The sequence below is a fragment of the Zootoca vivipara genome, chromosome 12, assembly GCF_963506605.1.
Source record: "Zootoca vivipara chromosome 12, rZooViv1.1, whole genome shotgun sequence".
In the NCBI taxonomy this organism is placed as follows: Eukaryota; Metazoa; Chordata; class Lepidosauria; order Squamata; family Lacertidae; genus Zootoca; species Zootoca vivipara.
Window position 1 is genome coordinate 34,373,452 of NC_083287.1, and position 18,662 is coordinate 34,392,113.

General features: G+C 42.3%; 1 protein-coding gene across 4 annotated transcripts in view; it reads left to right on the forward strand.

Moving 5' to 3' along the window:
- Positions 1-18,662, forward strand: part of ABCB1 (ATP binding cassette subfamily B member 1) — a 62,384-nt gene that overhangs the window by 40,729 nt on the left and 2,993 nt on the right. For all 4 annotated transcript variants that reach the window (XM_035129581.2, XM_035129580.2, XM_035129577.2 and 1 more), the window contains exons 16-27: positions 1,029-1,202; positions 2,323-2,469; positions 3,731-3,835; positions 5,209-5,286; positions 6,040-6,123; positions 8,351-8,554; positions 9,019-9,119; positions 10,568-10,708; positions 11,534-11,690; positions 13,668-13,865; positions 16,369-16,575; positions 16,786-16,932. In XM_035129581.2, the coding sequence (XP_034985472.2) occupies positions 1,029-1,202; positions 2,323-2,469; positions 3,731-3,835; positions 5,209-5,286; positions 6,040-6,123; positions 8,351-8,554; positions 9,019-9,119; positions 10,568-10,708; positions 11,534-11,690; positions 13,668-13,865; positions 16,369-16,575; positions 16,786-16,932 (1,743 nt within the window). The remainder of the gene's footprint in view (positions 1-1,028; positions 1,203-2,322; positions 2,470-3,730; positions 3,836-5,208; positions 5,287-6,039; positions 6,124-8,350; positions 8,555-9,018; positions 9,120-10,567; positions 10,709-11,533; positions 11,691-13,667; positions 13,866-16,368; positions 16,576-16,785; positions 16,933-18,662) is intronic.

Below are 18,662 nucleotides of genomic sequence, written 5' to 3' on the forward strand. Positions count from 1 at the left end.
ACCATCCCTTCTCTTCTCCTCTGTCCAGGGCTGCCAGCGCCTTGGTAGAAAGATCCCTCTGGTGCCTGTGCCCTCCCCCATTTCCCAGAGTTGTCGACCTTTTCCCAAGCCTCTGTGGGGATCACTCTCCTCCTGTGGAGGCTTGGGAAGGAAGCTGCACGCCCACCAGCCATATAGTTGGCGGAGCGCAGCTTCCATCCTAAGCCTCTGCGGGGATCACTCTCCTCCCATGGTTGACGGGGCACAGCTGGTGGGTGTGCAGGGAAAGGGGAGGCCACTGGCAAAGCTGCGCAGCTCCCCCACTCACTGGGGTGCCCCTGAGAGGCCAGCGCCCTGGCACAATGCGCCAGTAAGCCCAATAGGAAAGACAGCTCTGCCTCTGACTCTACCCTATTTTGTTGAGCGTTGTTGTGTATGCTGAAGTAAACAGTTGGTCATTCACCAATCCATGTAGGAAAAGGATGTCATGCAGAAAATGCCCCACAAGGCAGAGCTGAGGAACCTGTGGCCTTTCAGAGATTTTTGGACTCGCAGCCCACTTCAGGCCCAGCAGGCATGGCAGGCAATCGGGGATAAGGGGAATTATAGTATAAGTAACACAATTCCCATCCCTGTTCTTAAGCCTTTATATTATGACTGTCTATATTTAAATGGTTTACTTTTTTATTTAAAAAAATCATATGTGTATTACTGTGTGCATGCACATGAAAGCTCATACCAAAATATAAACTTAGTTGGTCTTTAAGGTGCTGCTGGAAGGAATTTTTTTATTTTGTTTGCATTGTTGTTACTTGTGCTGAGCCTTTGAGGGAAGGGCAAGTTAAAGGTCTAACTAATTAAATTTGAAAGTTGTGCCTTTTGTAAAACCACAACAACCCCAAAGCCCACCAGACTTGATACAGGCCCAAGTAATGTTTAATATATTCAGTTTTTATTTTTTTCAGTTCACTGTATATAATTCTATAAACATTTCACACCAACATCTTGAAATCCAAATCTCTTTCAAAACTTCTGCTCTCTTATTTCAGTCAATTGTAACTGAGGCTTCTTCAGATGAAAATGAGCCCATTGATGGAAAAGGCATGTCAAAAGAGGCCTTAAAAGACTTCTTGGCAAATGGAGTGCGGAGGCGTTCGACCCGCAAGAGCTTGAAAAGGCCAGAAGAGCAGGACAAAGACCTTGAGGTCCAAACTGTTCAGCCTGTAAGTGTCTCAGCTTTAAATTGCAACAGTGTTGATTGTGCTTTGTTTGTACACCAAGACACATGCCAAGACTTTTTTTCCAGGTCTCCGTCTCCCTGTTCCTGGATGATCTTATTTTCTTCTGCTTTTCTTATACTATGTTCCTCTACATAGGCTCTTATTCTGATGACTCCTTTGGTTTTCAGGGCTCGTCTCCTACCTTACAGCATCCCCAGTAGTTTCTCCTCTCCATAAGAGTGGCTCTTGTTGTGGATACACCTGACAGCCTTGATTTGATGCGGGGGGGGGGGAATCCCCGAGGTCTGAACCTGGATGTTGAAGGATATGTGTCTGCGGTTCACACTTTACAAATTTGTTGAAGGAAACACATGCAGCAGCAAACAGAATGTAAAATGTGTAACCACTCTCTGTTAAAAAATCTTCCGCTCTCCTTTTTCGAGACTTTCCTTAATGAAGACCCAGGCGTCGGCAACGTTTTCTGCCCGTGGGCCGGAGGATTACCACGGACTATTGTCCGTGGGCCGGACATGGGCCGCACAGGCGCAGAAGCGATTTCCGGTGCCACGCTGCCCATGTCCCAAACACCATGGCTGTGCAGAAGCGATTTCTGGCACTGCGGACATTTTGGAAATGGGCAGCGCAGAACCAGAAATCGCTTCTGCGCATTTCTAGCGCCGCTCAATGTGTCCCCGCGCCACGCTGCACCGGTTTACCGCAGCACGCAGGGGACTTGCTGAGCGGGTGGCTTGGTTCATGGGCAGCCTGTGGGCCGGATAAACGGTCTCCATGGGCCGTATCCGGCCCATGGGCCAGAGGTTGCTGGTGCCTGTTCTAGAGCCACTTTGGCCCACCAGTTGATTTCTCTTCATTTAAGGGAAGGGTCATAATCCAGTGGTACAGGCTTTGTGTACAGAAAGTCTAATATGCAGGCTAAGAATAGGTGGCAAGAATTAGCTCTGTCCAGAGCTAAACAATAAACAAAGGTCTACAGGGAGCAAACAGAACCTTGGGATCAACACTGTATTTCTTGTAGAAAGAAAAGCAACAAGTATAGAGAGTTTATGAATGGAAGCCAGAAAAGGGCAGAGAGCACTGCATAAAACATTCTCCTGTGTTCTAGAATGAAAATTTGCCCTCAGTTTCATTTATGAAGATCATGAAGTTGAATGTGTCCGAATGGCCTTACTTTTTGGTGGGAACGTTTTCTGCACTCATCAATGGAGCGTTACAGCCTGCGTTTTCAGTCATATTCTCTGAAATCATAGGGGTGAGTATATCCATTCCAAAACTACATTTAAATGTAGAAAACATTCAGGCCAGAATTGATCCTTCAAAAGAGAATTTGCATTGAGAAGCTTGGATCTGTGCATAGGGTTGGAAACCTTAAAGAGAAACCAGCAGGCCCTTTGTTTAATTTCCAAGCAAAGGGTCTGCTGGTTTCTCTTTAAGGTTTCCAGACTCAAAAGAGAGCAGGGCAATTAAAGGCACAGAAGTCCTGTCCACTATTGAGTCTCGCAACCCTCTCTTCATCCTTCTTTGCTGTCATTTCTAGAAGGTGTTGTAAGTCTTCATAGAATTGGTCAATGTCAATTTCTTCAGCACCGGTAGTTGGTGCATAAACTTGGATTACTGTGATGTTAAAAAGTCTGCCTTGGATTCGTATCGAGATCATTCTGTCATTTTTGAGATTGCATCCTGGTTCAGCTTTTGCCACTCTTTTGTTGACTATGAGGGCCACTCCATTTCTTCTACGAGATTCTTGCCCACAGTAGTAGATATGATAGCACTTTAATGTACCCATGGAGAAGTTCATAATACTCCTGTATAACTGAGCAGATGACTGCTCCTACCTTTTTGAACCTGTTCATAAAAATATTTCCAAACTGCCTTTTGGCCCTAACAGCCAGCCCCACAAGTCCGGGTACCCAAAGTATGTATGTTAAGCTGTCTTCAGACCAAACGTTTCCTCATTTATTTAGACAAGCTCAGAACTGGCCTTCTCACTCAAAATGAACTCAGTTTATTGATCGTCATTGGAACCTGCTCTTAACTGCCCATGTTTTGAAAGTGGCTTGCCAGTCTTTACACATGACTACTATTATAGAGTCTAATAACAATGGCAAATGCAGACTTGGAAGCCACAAATATACAGTTCCCCCAATGGCCCTCTGGGCTACAGCCAATAACAGGAAACCTCCTTCTGGGAGCAACAATTGATGTATTTTTTTTTGTTACCTACATCTTTTCAATATATGTCTCTCTTGCAATATTATATTGCCTCAGGAGAAACATTGTAGCACAATGCAAAGAAAATCTAACCCAGAACATTGTTTTTAGGGTTATTGATATGTACCAGCTAATTAATAACTGATAAGCAGTAATTCATCTGTTTAAAGATATATATGATTTTACTTTTTATATTGCGCATTTTATACTTAAGAGAATGAGTTTCAGTACAAGTAAGCAAGGTGAAGTTTTTAGAGATAGGTTAATGAAATAAAATTAACATTGAGATTACTGTTCCATAGATTTTTGCACTGGATGATCCAAACACAGTACGAGAAAAGAGCAATTTGTATTCACTGCTATTCTTAGGCCTTGGGGCTATATCCTTTGTAACATTTTTCCTTCAGGTAAGTTGGATTTGCTTTGTTCTTCTTGTTTCTGGCCAGATCCTGAAAGTATTCAGAAACTCACAGAACTATTGTTTGTTTGTTTTTGTTTTGAAGAGGTGACATTACTTTTCATCCAAAGAATTTAGATTAATTTTTGAAGAAGGACTAACATAGTGTACGTATTTAATTTTAGAGGATTACCGGTATATAGTTCCTTTGTATGCAGAACTATATCAGACATCTTTCAAATTCAGAAGGATCCCTGGATAACTGTAGCAAATTTGACTTCACAGATGTGCAGAATATTGATGTGTTGTTGTTGAAATTGCAAAACTGCAAATAAGGCAAAATATTTGAATGCAACCATGTTTTAGGTGTGCTTAGCATAAGCTTTCCATCAAAATATCCATGATTACATCATAAACATATCTGATAACAAAACAAGTTATTGATGTCAGAAGCCTTGAGAGCTTCATCATATGTCCTGTAAAATTTCTTTAGACCCTGAATACAGAACTGTTCTTCTAACTTCAGACTAAAGCCCATACACTTGTCATGGGATACTTTTAGCATTTCCAGCAAGAGCCAGTAGTTTGAGTCTTGAATCTCAAATTCAGTACTGGAAAAACATTCTTGTAGTATTATCATAGACTGGTGCAATGTTTGTGTGGCTCAAAGAAAATAGATATTTTGCTTTTGGAAAACATTGTGCTTGGCTGCCATGCCAGTACAACTTATTTTGAATTATTCTGCCCATATTATGCATTGTTGTGATTTCCTTCATGTTATAAGAAAACAATATCCACTTGAGCAATACTGTTCCAGTAGTTTTGGCCAATGGCATGCTCGGAGAATTTTGCAGCCTAGTGCCCCATTGCAGCCAATTCAGGAACCAAGATCAAGATCAGAGGAGAAGAGACAGAAGTGGGGAAGGAACTAAAAAATAAACCTGTTGATCCGCCTGGCAGGATGAATGTTTTCTCCCAATGCCTTATTTTTCTCATACAGAATGCAAAGTAATTAAGTTGCTTGTACTCTGGTATACATACATACATACATACATACATACATACATACATAATGTTATTTGTATGCCACCTTTCCATAGTTAACACCATGCTCAAGGTGGCTTACAACATGAAAAAATACACAATTGCAAACATAACAAAAGTAGTCATAAACAATAAAACATCCAAAATGACACAACCAAATTAAAAATTTCTATGTTTTTATATATGCTGTAAGCAACCCAGAATGGCTGGGGCAACACAGTCAGATGGGTGGGTTACAAATGTTGTTGTTGTTTTTTTATATATATTTATAAAATAAAGATACAAAAAATAATATCAAAACCGGCAGCATCCAATTATGCAGAAAACCTTTTCTTTCAGGGTTTCACCTTTGGCAGAGCTGGAGAGATCCTTACAATGAAGATTCGCTACATGGGATTCCAAGCAATGCTTAGACAGGTATTCTAAGGGAGAGATTTGCTTGCTTTATTGAGCTAGCGCATGATAAAAACTGATTTCAGTTTTTATTCTGTGCTAGTCCATTAAATGGGTTGCAATATTGAACTGTGCCATCACCCCTTACAACATTGCAATGAGCAATCATCCACATACGTTTGGGGAATATGTAGCCCTTCGGATGTCACTGAGCTGCAATTCCCATCAGCCCTAGTAATATGGCCAGGGATAATGGGAGTTGTAGTTCAGCAACATCCGGAGGGCCAAAGGTTCCTCACACCTGATCTACAGCCCACATCCAAGAAAATCATCCAAGTAGTTCCTTGCATCTGAGAGGGGGTTGAGTTGTGTTCCTTGAACTGGAGCTTTCTTCAGTGGTAAATTGCATTTGAAAGTGTCAAAACTAAGAACATGGCGATCTGATGTTCAAAGAAAAAAATTACTCATACAAACCCTTAATTAGTTGTATGACTCTCAGCCAACATGTTTGGAAACCTCTGAGCTCAGAAACCACAAGAGTGTGATGGACCCAATCTGTCTATTTAGATGCAGAGGGGGCTGGGATCTGTTGACTTCACTGGATTTTAGGAATTAGTTACTAGGTGCAAGACTGCAACTCTACAAATGAATAATGACCCTAATTAAATATATTTTAAAATACCTTGCCCTCCAGAACCTGAACAGCAAAAACTGGATTTGCAATGCTGTTGTAGCCAGGATTGTGTTGGTACCTTAAAATGTATTGTGTATTTCCAGGACATTGCTTGGTTTGATGACCCTAAAAACAATACTGGAGCATTGACTACAAGACTTGCGCTTGATGCTTCTGAAGTAAAAGGTGTAAGTAATACTCATCAGTACCCTCCCCCCAATTCTCATTCTCTTGATAATTCTAGTTGTGTTGTAGGCTATCCAGTGCAACTCTCACGTCTGAGTTCCACACTTGATGCTAACTCAGTTTGTACGTGGCACTAAACCATAATTTAGTCATTTCCAGTTGTGCATTTCAAAGATGCTCCCAATGAGAGATGACTAATTCGAGAGGCTTAAATAGGCTAGACTCACAGGCAACTTGGTTGGGTTCTTGCACAGTTGGAAAGTTTATCAAAAACTGAGAAGTGGTTTTGCAGAATCCCTGGACATAGGCATCACTTCTGAGATGTTGAACTTGACGTAGAGTTGGGTGAGCTGTCCATTTCTAGCAAAGCTCTCGAGGGAAGCAGGGAAACAATACAAGAACATACCTTGGACAGCTCCAAAGTGGCCCTTCTGGCAGAAGCTTTCTTTTCCTAAGGCAGCTACAGAACACTCTCTGTGACTGAGGATATAATAGTATTGTAGAGACACGTTCTCCAAGTTAGAGAAGGATAGCAGGACTGTGTCCTCCAGACGAATAAGGAAGGGTGATGAATAAGAGACTGGCAGTCTCTTCCCCCAACCCCAACAAGGAAGTAGCCTGAATCTCACTCTCTTTTTATTTAATATATATATTTATTGTTTTCCCAAATACAGAAAGAAAATAGTCATAAATAAAACAATTCATCTGATACATTTCAATTACTATTTAATACAGCTATTACTCTACTAATCCTAACCTTCGAAACATACTAATGTTCTGCCGAACACGACTTCCTTCCTTCCTTCTCCACTTTTGGTTTTCAGATCTTTTCTCTTATGTTATGCGCCTTCTCCCATATTGTCTCTGTCATTCTCTTAAATAGGTCTTTCTCGTTTATAGACAGAAACATCCATTGTTTCTGTTGTAGGTTTATGTTAATCCTGTCAGTGTCTTCACATTTTTACAGCACTCCTTTAAAGAGTCCACAAATTTACTCTACTCTTTTTGGAACTTCTGGTCTTTTTGCTCCCTTATCCTTCCAGTCATCCTAGCCAACTCTGAATATTCCATCATCTTAACCCGCCACTCATCAACTGTTGGAATTTCTGTTGTTTTCCATCTTTGAGCCAATACCATTCTGGCGGCTGTGGTGGCATACATGAATAATCTTTGGTCATTCTTATTAATTTCATTCCCCATTAGCCCTAACAAAAAGGCTTCGGGTTTCTTGTGGAAAGTATATTTTAACATCTTTTTAAACTCATTATAAATTAACTCCCAGAATGTTTTTACTTTTTCACATAGCCACCACATATGATATAATTCTCCATCCTTTTGGTTACATTTCCAACACCATTTGTTTTTCTTTCTATAAATTTTTGCCAATTTGACTGGTGAGCCTGAATCTCACTCTTGTCAGAATATTCCTCTTCTCGCTTCAACACCCATTGGCTCCAGCCAACATAACTAGTGATCAAAGATGATGGGAGGTGTAATTTAACAACACATGGAGGTTCCTAGGTTTCCCATTGATAATTTAGAGAAACCAGCTTCTACCAAGTTTCTCCACTCACCTCTTACTTCTAGGTCAAGGTTTCTGAAACAAATATTTTGCCACATGCTTCCTTAGCCCTTCACAGAGCAATGCATAGTTTCAGAGGCAGCACTGAAAGGTATGATAAAGCCTTTGGATGAGAGAGAATATGAGGTTTCTGTAATATTTACTTACTTGTTTATGCCATTTATATCCTTCCTTTTCTTCAAGAAGCTCAGGGCAGCATACAGTACATGGTTTCCACCACCCACCCACCATTTTATCCTCCCAACAGCCCTGTGAGTTAGGTTAGTCTGAGAGACAGTGTGTGGCTCCAGGTTTTGTTACAAATATACAGACTATTTTGGAGACAAACAAGCACTACTGCAGTGGGCAGCAAATATGCTTACCTTGCATCAGATTCCTAGAACAACTTTCTGTACTCAAAGACATTTCATCTTCGGTAAGTGTGCAGCAATTTGCCCTACATTCTCCCTCTGCTCCATTCTTCTCAAATACGAATGGGGGGGAAAAAACAGTTGTACTGTTCTGCCTTGTCCTACTAGCTGAGGAATGGCATGTTCACAAATTCTGGTAGGCATTGTACTCCAAAGGCCACAGAGAAATGTTCAGCTATCAGGAGCACGCCCCCACACAATTGATTAATACATTTTGTTTTCCCCTCCTTCATTCAGGCTACAGGGGCCAGGCTAGGTATGCTTGCCCAAAACATTGCTAACCTCGGGACAGGAATAATTATATCATTGGTGTATGGCTGGCAGCTGACCCTCGTCATCTTGGCTGTTGTGCCACTCGTTGCCATTGGAGGACTCATTGAAATGAGAATGTTGGCTGGACACGCCAGGAAAGATAAGAAGGAACTTGAAGGTGCAGGTAAGGTAAGTATCTGTTATAAACCATTCCCTCTGACAGCAAACACAGCTGGTTGAGTTCCACCACAATTAGAACCAAAACAGGGATGCTGAGAAACAAGAGGATGATGTCTCACCTTCATGAGGCTGAAAACCAAAGAAGAGTCAGCGAGAAAGTGGGAGGATCCTGCATTTTCCATATCCCCTCCCTTCTGCAAGTGCTTTAATGTGGGATCAGAGTGCCATTTTGAGCGAAGAGAAGAAGTCCCACTATAGTAGACTTGCTGGGTTGTGACTGATTCTTGGAAACAATTACGCACTGGTGCCTGTAACTGCTCCGTGAAGATCAGCCTGGAGCACTTTAGAATCAGTGGAGAGCCACACTATAAGAGTGTGCTGGTGTTTTGCTCTTTTTAGCTCTTTCCTCAAGAAAGTAATACTTGGGGAAACTTGTTGCTTTCCCACTAGCCAGTGTGTTATCTCTCTTACAGATTGCAACAGAAGCAATAGGGAATATCCGAACAGTTGTTTCCCTTACTCAGGAAATAAAATTTGAACAAATGTATGGAGAAAATCTGCAAGGACCATACAGGTAACAGATAGTGAACGTTGTGATCACCTCTTGAAATGACATGGTTAGGATGTTGCTGTTAAGTCTGGATCCAGCTTTTTAATTCTCAGGACAATTACTTTTCAAGTTTGAGCCAGACTTACACTGCTGTCCTAACCATGCCTTCTTGGAAGTTAGTCCTGTTGAATTTGGTGGGGTTTACTTCCAAGTCATGCCTAAGAGTAGACCCATTGAGCTCATTCACTCTTAAGTATGACTCAGCATAGATCCAACCCCAAATGTTCTGTCTTGAGTTCCTTCTTGCAGCTTGTACAAGTAGTGGCCAAGCAGTCCTGCCTTTGCCTCTCGGGTGCTACTCTTGAGAAATCTAGCTGCCCATTTGGTGGGAGGGAAGGAATGTCAAAACTGCTCCCAAGAGTTATGAGCCATCTCTTGTCAAATTTAATAGAACCTACTCAGGACTTGTACGGCTTTTGGAGATACAGTCTTCCTAAGGCAGATGCATTTTATATAGCTTCTGGTTGTGCCATAGAACAAAGACTTTTGGGATGTCTGTTATAAACAAAAATAAGACTATCGCAGGATCTGAACTGCCATTTGACCAAACAATTATATGTTGTTAAAATCTTATTCAAAACATTGCTTTATTATAAGATACCGAATTACTAATTCACTTCTTGACTGCTGCTTGCATAGCTTTAAGCTTCAAACGAAAAAAAGAAAACCTCTCCTACTCTGGATGAATGGCTTTTAAGAGTGGCCCTCCAGACCTCTCTGTCTGGCCCTTGGAACTCTCTGAGGCCACACCCTCTCTCTGCAAGCCACGCCACCTCACTGGTCATGCTTTGCCTCTGATGCAGCCTTGCCTGGCTGCAAGGTGTCCTTGAATCTGATAATAATATATGAATATAACGTTTACATTTATTGCTCTACCTTCACTGGCATATGGCTTCTGGAAATTTGCCCAGAACCTGGAAAAGGTTTCCCACCACTGGTGTCATTGGTTCTGAGATTGGCAAACACCCAGAGCTAAATTTCAGAGTCCTGGGCGAGATTTACAAGTTATATTGAACTCATAGCTACCCTTCAGTCCATAGTATCAAGGACAACTTACCTATATTCACATGCCAGTGCTGTGCATATTCCTCCCTCCCCTTCCCATAGCTGCCAAGTTTTCCCTTTTCTCACGAGGAAGCCTATTCAGCATAAGGGAAAATCCCTTAAAAAAAGGGACAACTTGGCAGCTATGCCCCTTCCAGCAGCAACCAATGATGTGATCTGTGGGAAATGTGTGAGTGGCAGGTAGGTAGTTGCACTGCAGCAGGGATTTCATCCAGCTGGCCTTAAGGCTCTTTCATTTTCTAGGGCTGTTGCATTTCATACAGAGCTTCCCATGCTTTATATTGAGACGGCCGTAATGTGTGTATCAACACACAAATAAGCAAAACACCCTTCATCTCTTGTTACAGGAATTCCTTAAAGAAAGCGCATATCCACGGACTAACTTATGGCATTTCCCAAGGCATTATGTACTTCACCTACGCCGCTTGTTTTCGATTTGGTGCCTTCCTTGTGGAAGGGGAATACATGGAATTTAAGAACGTTTTCTTGTAAGATCTCTGTTGCTTTTCTTTTTATTTGTGGTTTAAACAAAACAAATTATTATGAAATCAGCAGTAATATAGGTGTGGGTTTTCCTGTGTTTTACAAGGGCTTGGGTTGCTTTCTCAGTTGATAGATCCAGTCTGATCCAGCCCATATATTTCCTAAATTGAAGCTGTGCAATTGATGGAGGAGAACTCGCGCCTCCCTGCTGCCCCCTGACCCCAGACAAAACTGGCCTGTTCTGGGGCCTGTTGGGTGTTTGCATGGGGGTCTAGCATTTGCACGGGCTATATGCACTTAAAATCCAATGGCCCTGGACCTGAAATGCATACTCTGTACCCCAAAGCCAATATGGGAATTAATGTTTTCTTTGGAGGTCCGCATGCTGGGTTTTACACATGTATGTCAGATTATTGGCCCGTTAGGCCAGGGGTGGCCAATCTGTAGACCTCTAGATTGTTTGTCTCCAACTCCCATCAGCGCAGCCATCATGGCCAACAGTCTGGGACGGTGGGATTTGTAGTCTCACATCATCTAGAGGGTCACGGGTTAGGCACCTAATCTAATGTAAAATTGTCTATTTTGACTTGCAAAGAGAGTCTGGGGTCTTAGGCAGAGGATTTTCACATCACCTGCTATCTACGTCTTCTAATGGGAAGTGCCGATATTTGAACCTAGGACAAGTGTGTTAGTAAAGGACAAAGTCTTGTTCCCCTTGTTGCATGTAACCTTCATCAGAGAGATCAAAATAAATGCATTACAAGAATGGAAGCAGGGTAAAAAATTTAAACTATTATTATTATTATTTTATTTTATTTTTGCACTTCTAGGGTATTCTCATGCATTGTCTTTGGTGCCATGGCACTAGGACAGACAGCTTCATTTACACCAGACTATGCCAAAGCAAAGATATCTGCAGCTCACATGTTCCAGCTGTTTGAGACTGTACCCTTAATAGACAATTACAGTGTTGAAGGACAGAAGCCTGTAAGTTGATCCCTGTGCATTTATATATTACCTTCCAACAAAACACAGAAAAAGTTTCAGCACTTGAGTTTGTTGCCTTCTGGGTTTGAAAGCTTATGAGCGATTCACTGATGGATCCAGAGAATTTGAATTTGTGCCATTTTCTTCCTATTGATGTAGTCTTAACACATTTCCATCATCCTTCTCTGTTTAAATTATATATAGGCTTTGTGCATGCTGGAGACATACGGGCCTTCAGTTATTGTATTTTATGGATTGATTGATTGATTTAAAAGCACTTCTAAACCACACAACATTTCAGAAATCTCTGAATGGTGTACACTATGTATGATATAGCAACAGTATCCATTAAAATTAAATTAAAATACAACCTGATGCCAATGAAACAACAATATAAAGCCATATAAAAGTAAATATGAGAGAAATTCAGGAAATTCATTCACATAAATCAGGGTCCATTTTTATGAATCAAGGAAAGCCTGGGCAAAAAAGAAAGTCTTTATAAGATGCCTGAAACAACTGAGGGTTGATGCTTCATGCATGGCAGAGGGAGGGTTATTTTGCAGTACGGGGGTAAAAGCAACAAATGTCTGTTCTCAGGTCATCGCCCAATGATATTCTGTAGGCTGTGGTACCACCCCGATGATCTAAGTGATCTTACTGGTCTCTGCCAGTACAGGTCATCTTTCAGGTAGCCTGGTCTACATTGATCAGAACTTTATATGGTAAGAACAATACTTTGGGCATGGCCCGATAGCTGATTGACAGCTAGTGTAGTTCCCACAGCACAGGGGCAATAGATGTACCTCCAGGTGCTCTGCTCAACAAACTAAGCCACAACATTATGGACCAACCCAGCACATTACAGTAGTCTAATCATGAGGTTACCGATGCATCAGTGTCTAAGCTACCCTTGTCCACAAGTTTGTGAATCTATACCATACTCCAAGCAATGCCCACTGCAGTCTTGGATGGCTGCTACAACAAAGTGCTTTATACAGACTTTGCATTTGTGATCAACTGCAGGGGCAAGGCATCACTGATTATATGTTAGCCTGCCCCTTATATAGAGACCCAAGAGATCACTTTCTGAAACATTTGTTCACACAAGCAAGCAAATACACCCAGGCAGAAATGGTCCAATTTCTTTTGAGTGACAATAGCTTTGTAACACACACACAGAGTGTCCCTTTCTGCACTGGCTGCAAAATTATTATTATTATTATTATTATTATTATTAATTTTAAAAAAGGAAACATGAGTAAGATAAACTCATTATAAATTGTGGTGATTCAGAGGTATAATTTGAAATCAAGCTAGATTTGAGTTAGTTGGTTCTCTGGTAACTTCTCTTTTACATCTTGGATGTTATAGATGTAAGAGCCATATTGTTTAATTGGTACTATGGGTTTGTCATGGCCTTTTGTGTGAACAATAAACCTATATCATTTAGTTTAAAAGCACAGTTCCCATACCATACTTGTCCTACGGCCACCCATCTTCATGCTGGGAGTCTGCTCTCAATCCCAACTACAGTGGTACCTCGGGTTACAAACGCTTCACGTTACAAACTCCGCTAACCCAGAAATAGTATCTCAGGTTAAGAACCTTGCTTCAGGATGAGAACAGAAATCGTGCGGCGGCGGCAGGAGGCCCCATTAGCTAAAGTGGTACCTCAGGTTAAGAACAGTTTCAGGTTAAGAACGGACCTCCGGAACGAATTAAGTTCTTAACCAGAGGTACCACTGTACTCCTATAAAACACTCAGATTTCCAATTTTCAAAATCGTGTGAGATGCAGAGATGGAGCTGTACTTTCTCATAACATCAAGGGGATGCTGCACATACCTCTGTGTCCGCCTCAGTTCCACCCCTTCATCCAACTATTAATGGTATTTCCAGTGGCACCAGGTGCTAACATGAAATTGCTCAGCCATTTTTTCCTGTAACAGGCAGGTCTTGTTTGTTATCATTCTAGGACGACTTTAGCGGGAATGTCGCATTTAAGCAAGTAGCCTTCAACTATCCAACCCGGCCTGATGTCTCGGTACTCCAAGGACTGAGTGTGGCAGTAGAGAAGGGGCAGACCTTGGCTCTCGTAGGAAGCAGCGGCTGTGGAAAAAGCACTCTGGTCCAGTTGCTTGAAAGATTCTACGACCCCCTCAGTGGAGAAGTGGTAAATTACTCGGCCGAGTTTTCCGCACAATATGAATGCAGAATATATTATGTAACAGTCGTTCTCATCCATTTCATGCCAGGGATGCACCTTTTTTCACTTGCAAAATGGGGCAAAGTTTGAGTCTGCTTACAAACCATACATTGGAAGTACATGAGAACTGTAGTTTGTGAAGGGTGCTGGGAATTGTAACTCGGTGAGGGGTAAACTACGGTTCCCAGGATTGTTTGAGGAAGCTATGACTGTTAAAGTGATACGAGTGTTTTAAAATGTATGAAGGTTGAATCCTGATAAGACAGAAGTACTGTTTGTGGGGGACAGGAGGCGGGCAGGTGTGGAGGACTCCCTGGTCCTGAATGGGGTAACTGTGCCCCCGAAGGACCAGGTGCGCAGCCTGGGAGTCATTTTGGACTCACAGCTGTCCATGGAGGCTCAGGTTAATTCTGTGTCCAGGGCGGCTGTCTACCAGCTCCATCTGGTACGCAAGCTGAGACCCTACCTGCCCGCAGACTGTCTCACCAGAGTGGTGCATGCTCTGGTTATCTCCCGCTTGGACTACTGCAATGCGCTCTACGTGGAGCTACCTTTGAAGGTGACCTGGAAACTGCAATTAATCCAGAATGCGGCAGCTAGACTAGTGACTGGGAGTGGCCGCCGGGACCACATAACACCGGTCCTGAGAGATCTACACTGGCTCCCAGTACGTTTCCAAGCACAATTCAAAGTGTTGGTACTGACATTTAAAGCCCTAAATGGCCTCGGTCCTGTATACCTGAAGGAGCGTCTCCACCCCCATCATTCAGCCCGGACACTGAGATCCAGCACCGAGGGCCTTCTGGCGGTTCCCTTATTGCGAGAAGTGAGGTTACAGGGAACCAGACAGAGGGCCTTCTTGGTAGTGGAACCCACCCTGTGGAACGCCCTCCCACCAGATGTCAAGGCAATAAGCAACTATTTTACTTTTAGAAGACAACTGAAGGTGGCCCTGTTTAGGGAAGTTTTTAATGTTTGATGCTGTACTGTTTTTAATATTCGGTTGGAAGCCGCCCAGAGTGGCTGGGGAAACCCAGCCAGATGGGCGGGGTAATAATAATAATAATAATAATTTATTATTTATTATTATGGCATGTGTGTGACCTATCTGTAAAATATTTCTAATGCATTAACACACCGCAAAGTGCTCTAAATGTATGGGCTGTAGACGGCATTTTTTAGACAGATGTTCTGCCTACCTGTTTTCGTTTTTGGATTGACTTTTTTTTCCTGTTACAAAAAGCAGGCCCTGCAGGCAGCTCTCTTTGGATCTGAGCTGATAGTTAGGCAGCGGCCTCTGCTCTGCTACGGCTCCTCAGTCTCCCTGCTCCTCCTCCAGGCTGCAGCCGGTACTGCAAAATGCAGTTTCAACCCTGCTTGGAACTCTCACGCCACTTGTTGTTTGACCCAGAGAGAATTATTTGCTTTAGGTGGGGTTGTAACCTGTGCCCCCACCCCACCTGAAGGACAACTCCCACCAGACCCAGGCAACATGGTCAATGGTCAGGGATGACCTAATACCACCTGGTGAATTCCAAGACGAGATGATATTTAAACCATGGCTTTCCTGGTTCAAAGGCTGTATAATCCTGCTTACCTGAATGAGCAGTGAATAATAAAGGCATAAATACATAAATTCATAAAGCATAACAACAAAGCATGATGCAAAACCACAATGTATTATTTAGAATAAGGTTCCCGACATCATAATCTCTATAAACCCAATTACACCTTGGGTTTCCTAGTACAGGTAGCAGTGGTTACATAGGCTTATGACCACTGCACCTTAGAAGTTCACTTTGTTCATTGCTGAGGTATGCATTTATGTTGTTTAATTTAATGGAATTTATTCAATTTTATCATGTATGTTTTGTAAATGATTTTGGTCATCAGGACTCAGGTTCATGCGGGTTCTCGTCCCTGACATTATTATTTTTTTGTAGTTAACACTACGGAAGATTAAGTCGAAACAGTGTTATTATCCAGATCATGTGTATCGATGTGCATCGACAGGCATTTCAAAGACTGCATTGCCAGATGAACATTATTTCAGTTACTATTAAGAGACTATAGTACACGCATTGTTTATAGAGATTATGATGTCAGGAACCTTATTCTAAATAACACATTGTGGTTTTGCATCATGCTTTGTTGTTATGCTTTATGAATTTATGTATTTATGCCTTTATTATTCATTGGTCTATGTGTTGCCTCTTTTGTTACAGTTTCGGAGTTTGCAGCACAGGGGTTAATTGATTGTTTACCTGAATGAGCAGACATGGTTAGGACTGCAGCCCAAGTCTTACCTAAACTCTCAAGTTTTCATACGTTATCAAAATGAATTGGAATAGTGTTTGAAAATGTCAGACAATACTTTTAAACAACTTGTTAACTGCGCACTATGCGTAACAGAAATGTTCATTAACAGTACCCTGCTTCATAAAATGGACCAAGTCTTTTTTTCCCCCAGCTACTGGATGGCAACGGTGCAACACAGTTAAATGTCCAGTGGCTGCGATCCCAGATTGGAATTGTCTCCCAAGAACCCGTCCTCTTTGACTGCACTATTGCAGAGAACATTGCGTATGGAGATAACAGCAGAAAGGTGTCCTTTGATGAGATCGTTGAAGTAGCCAAAGCGGCCAACATCCACACCTTCATTGATAGCTTACCAGATGTAAGTTCATAAGATGAGCCTGCTGCATGTACATATATACATATGTATATATACACACTCATACTTCAGAAATGTTGATTGGAGAACCAGTAACAAAAAATAAAACTAAAGTCCTATTATGTTGCTGGTATATCTAATGAGACTGAGATAGATAGAAGTATAATGCTAATATAAACCTTTCTTAATTTATATTTTTTGCACATACCGTAGAAATATAACACTCCTGTAGGTGACAAAGGGACTCAGCTCTCTGGGGGTCAAAAACAACGCATTGCTATTGCTCGTGCTCTCATCCGCCAGCCAAGAATTCTGCTACTGGATGAAGCAACCTCTGCACTTGATACTGAAAGTGAAAAGGTAAGTGTTTGCATTATTTATATTGGGTGCATTAAAGGCATGGGCTGCTAGCCATCATGGTTTCACTTTATAGCATACCCAGGTCTGCTCTGCAACATTTCCAGCCTAACCGGGCAGGTGGACAATAGTTATTTGTATAGTAGCACTTTGAAGTGTTCGAAGTGTCTCGCATATTGTCATGCTGGCAACAAGCCTGCAAACTAAGTTAGCATTACTTCCCATAGCAGAGGCAGGGAATTGGGAGGGGCATCACCTTGCTTAAGGCCAAATTTATAGCTCAGCCTCTTAACCTGTATGTTACACCACCTCAACTGTGGCTACCTAATTGGCTAGCAGGCCAATATCTTGAGCAGCTGGCATTTGGGCTGGTATCTGTCTCTCTCAGAAGACAATGGAGGAGTGTGCCTTTGGGGGTGAAATCAAACTGTTGGAAGGTTACAGCACCTGTTGTGGCTGTAGAGACCGATGCAGGAGAGACATGTTTTGTTGCAACTGGAGCACCTGGTTGTGCAGCTGCACCACAGCGATTCTTCTTTCTGCGCTCCTCCCAGCAGTCATTCCTCCACTGGTCCCTGCCATGAATACACATCTTGACTGTGGTCGTCTGCAAGAGTTTCTCACAGGGTGCTGTTGACCTACCAGCCTGTGTGTCATGTCTGCAAACATCTTTGTAACACAGAGTTGATCTGCCAATGTCTAACTGGACGGTGTCCTGCATGTTCTCATGGAAGGGCACTGTCATCTTGTTGAGCTTAGGTGGGCACAAACAAGATGAATTTTAACAAGGAGAAATGTAAAGTACTACACTTGGGCAAAAAAAATATATGAAAGGCACAAATACAGGATGGGACACACCTGGCTTGAGAGCAGTACATGTGAAAAGGACCTAGGAGTCCTGGTAGACCACAGACTTGACATGAGTCAACAGTGTGATGCAGCAGCTAAAAAAGCCAATGCAATTCTGGGCTGCATCAATAGGAGTATAGCGTCTAGATCAAGAGAAGTAATAGTACCACTGTATTCTGCTCTGGTCAGACCTCACCTGGAATACTGTGTCCAGTTCTGTGTCCAGTTCTGGGCACCACAGTTCAAGGAGGATACTGACAAGCTGGAACGTGTCCAGAAGAGGGCAACCAAAATGGTCAAAGGCCTGGAAACGATGCCTTATGAGGAACGGCTTAGGGAGCTGGGTATGTTTAGCCTGGAGAAGAGAAGATTAAGGGGTGATATGATAGCCATGTTCAAATATATAAAAGGATGTCATATAGAGGAGGGTGAAAGGTTGTTTTCTGCTGCTCCAGAGAAGCGGACACGGAGCAATGGATTCAAACTACAAGAAAGAAGATTCCACCTAAACATTAGGAAGAACTTCCTGACAGTAAGAGCTGTTCGACAGTGGAATTTGCTGCCAAGAAGTGTGGTGGAGTCTCCTTCTTTGGAGGTCTTTAAGCAGAGGCTTGACAGCCATATGTCAAGAATGCTTTGAAGGTGTTTCCTGCTTGGCAGGGGGTTGGACTGGATGGCCCTTGTGGTCTCTTCCAACTCTATGATTCTATGATCTAGTTGTGAAGAGTCTTTTACAGCTGATGAGATCAAATGCCTTCGCCAGGTCTATGAAGGCGTCTCTGCTCTCAGCATTTCTCCTGCAGCCTGTGCAGTGAGGAAATAGTTTACCTGTGAACTCTAAAGCCACACTGTGACTCAGGATGGATCCTGTCAGCGAATGAGTG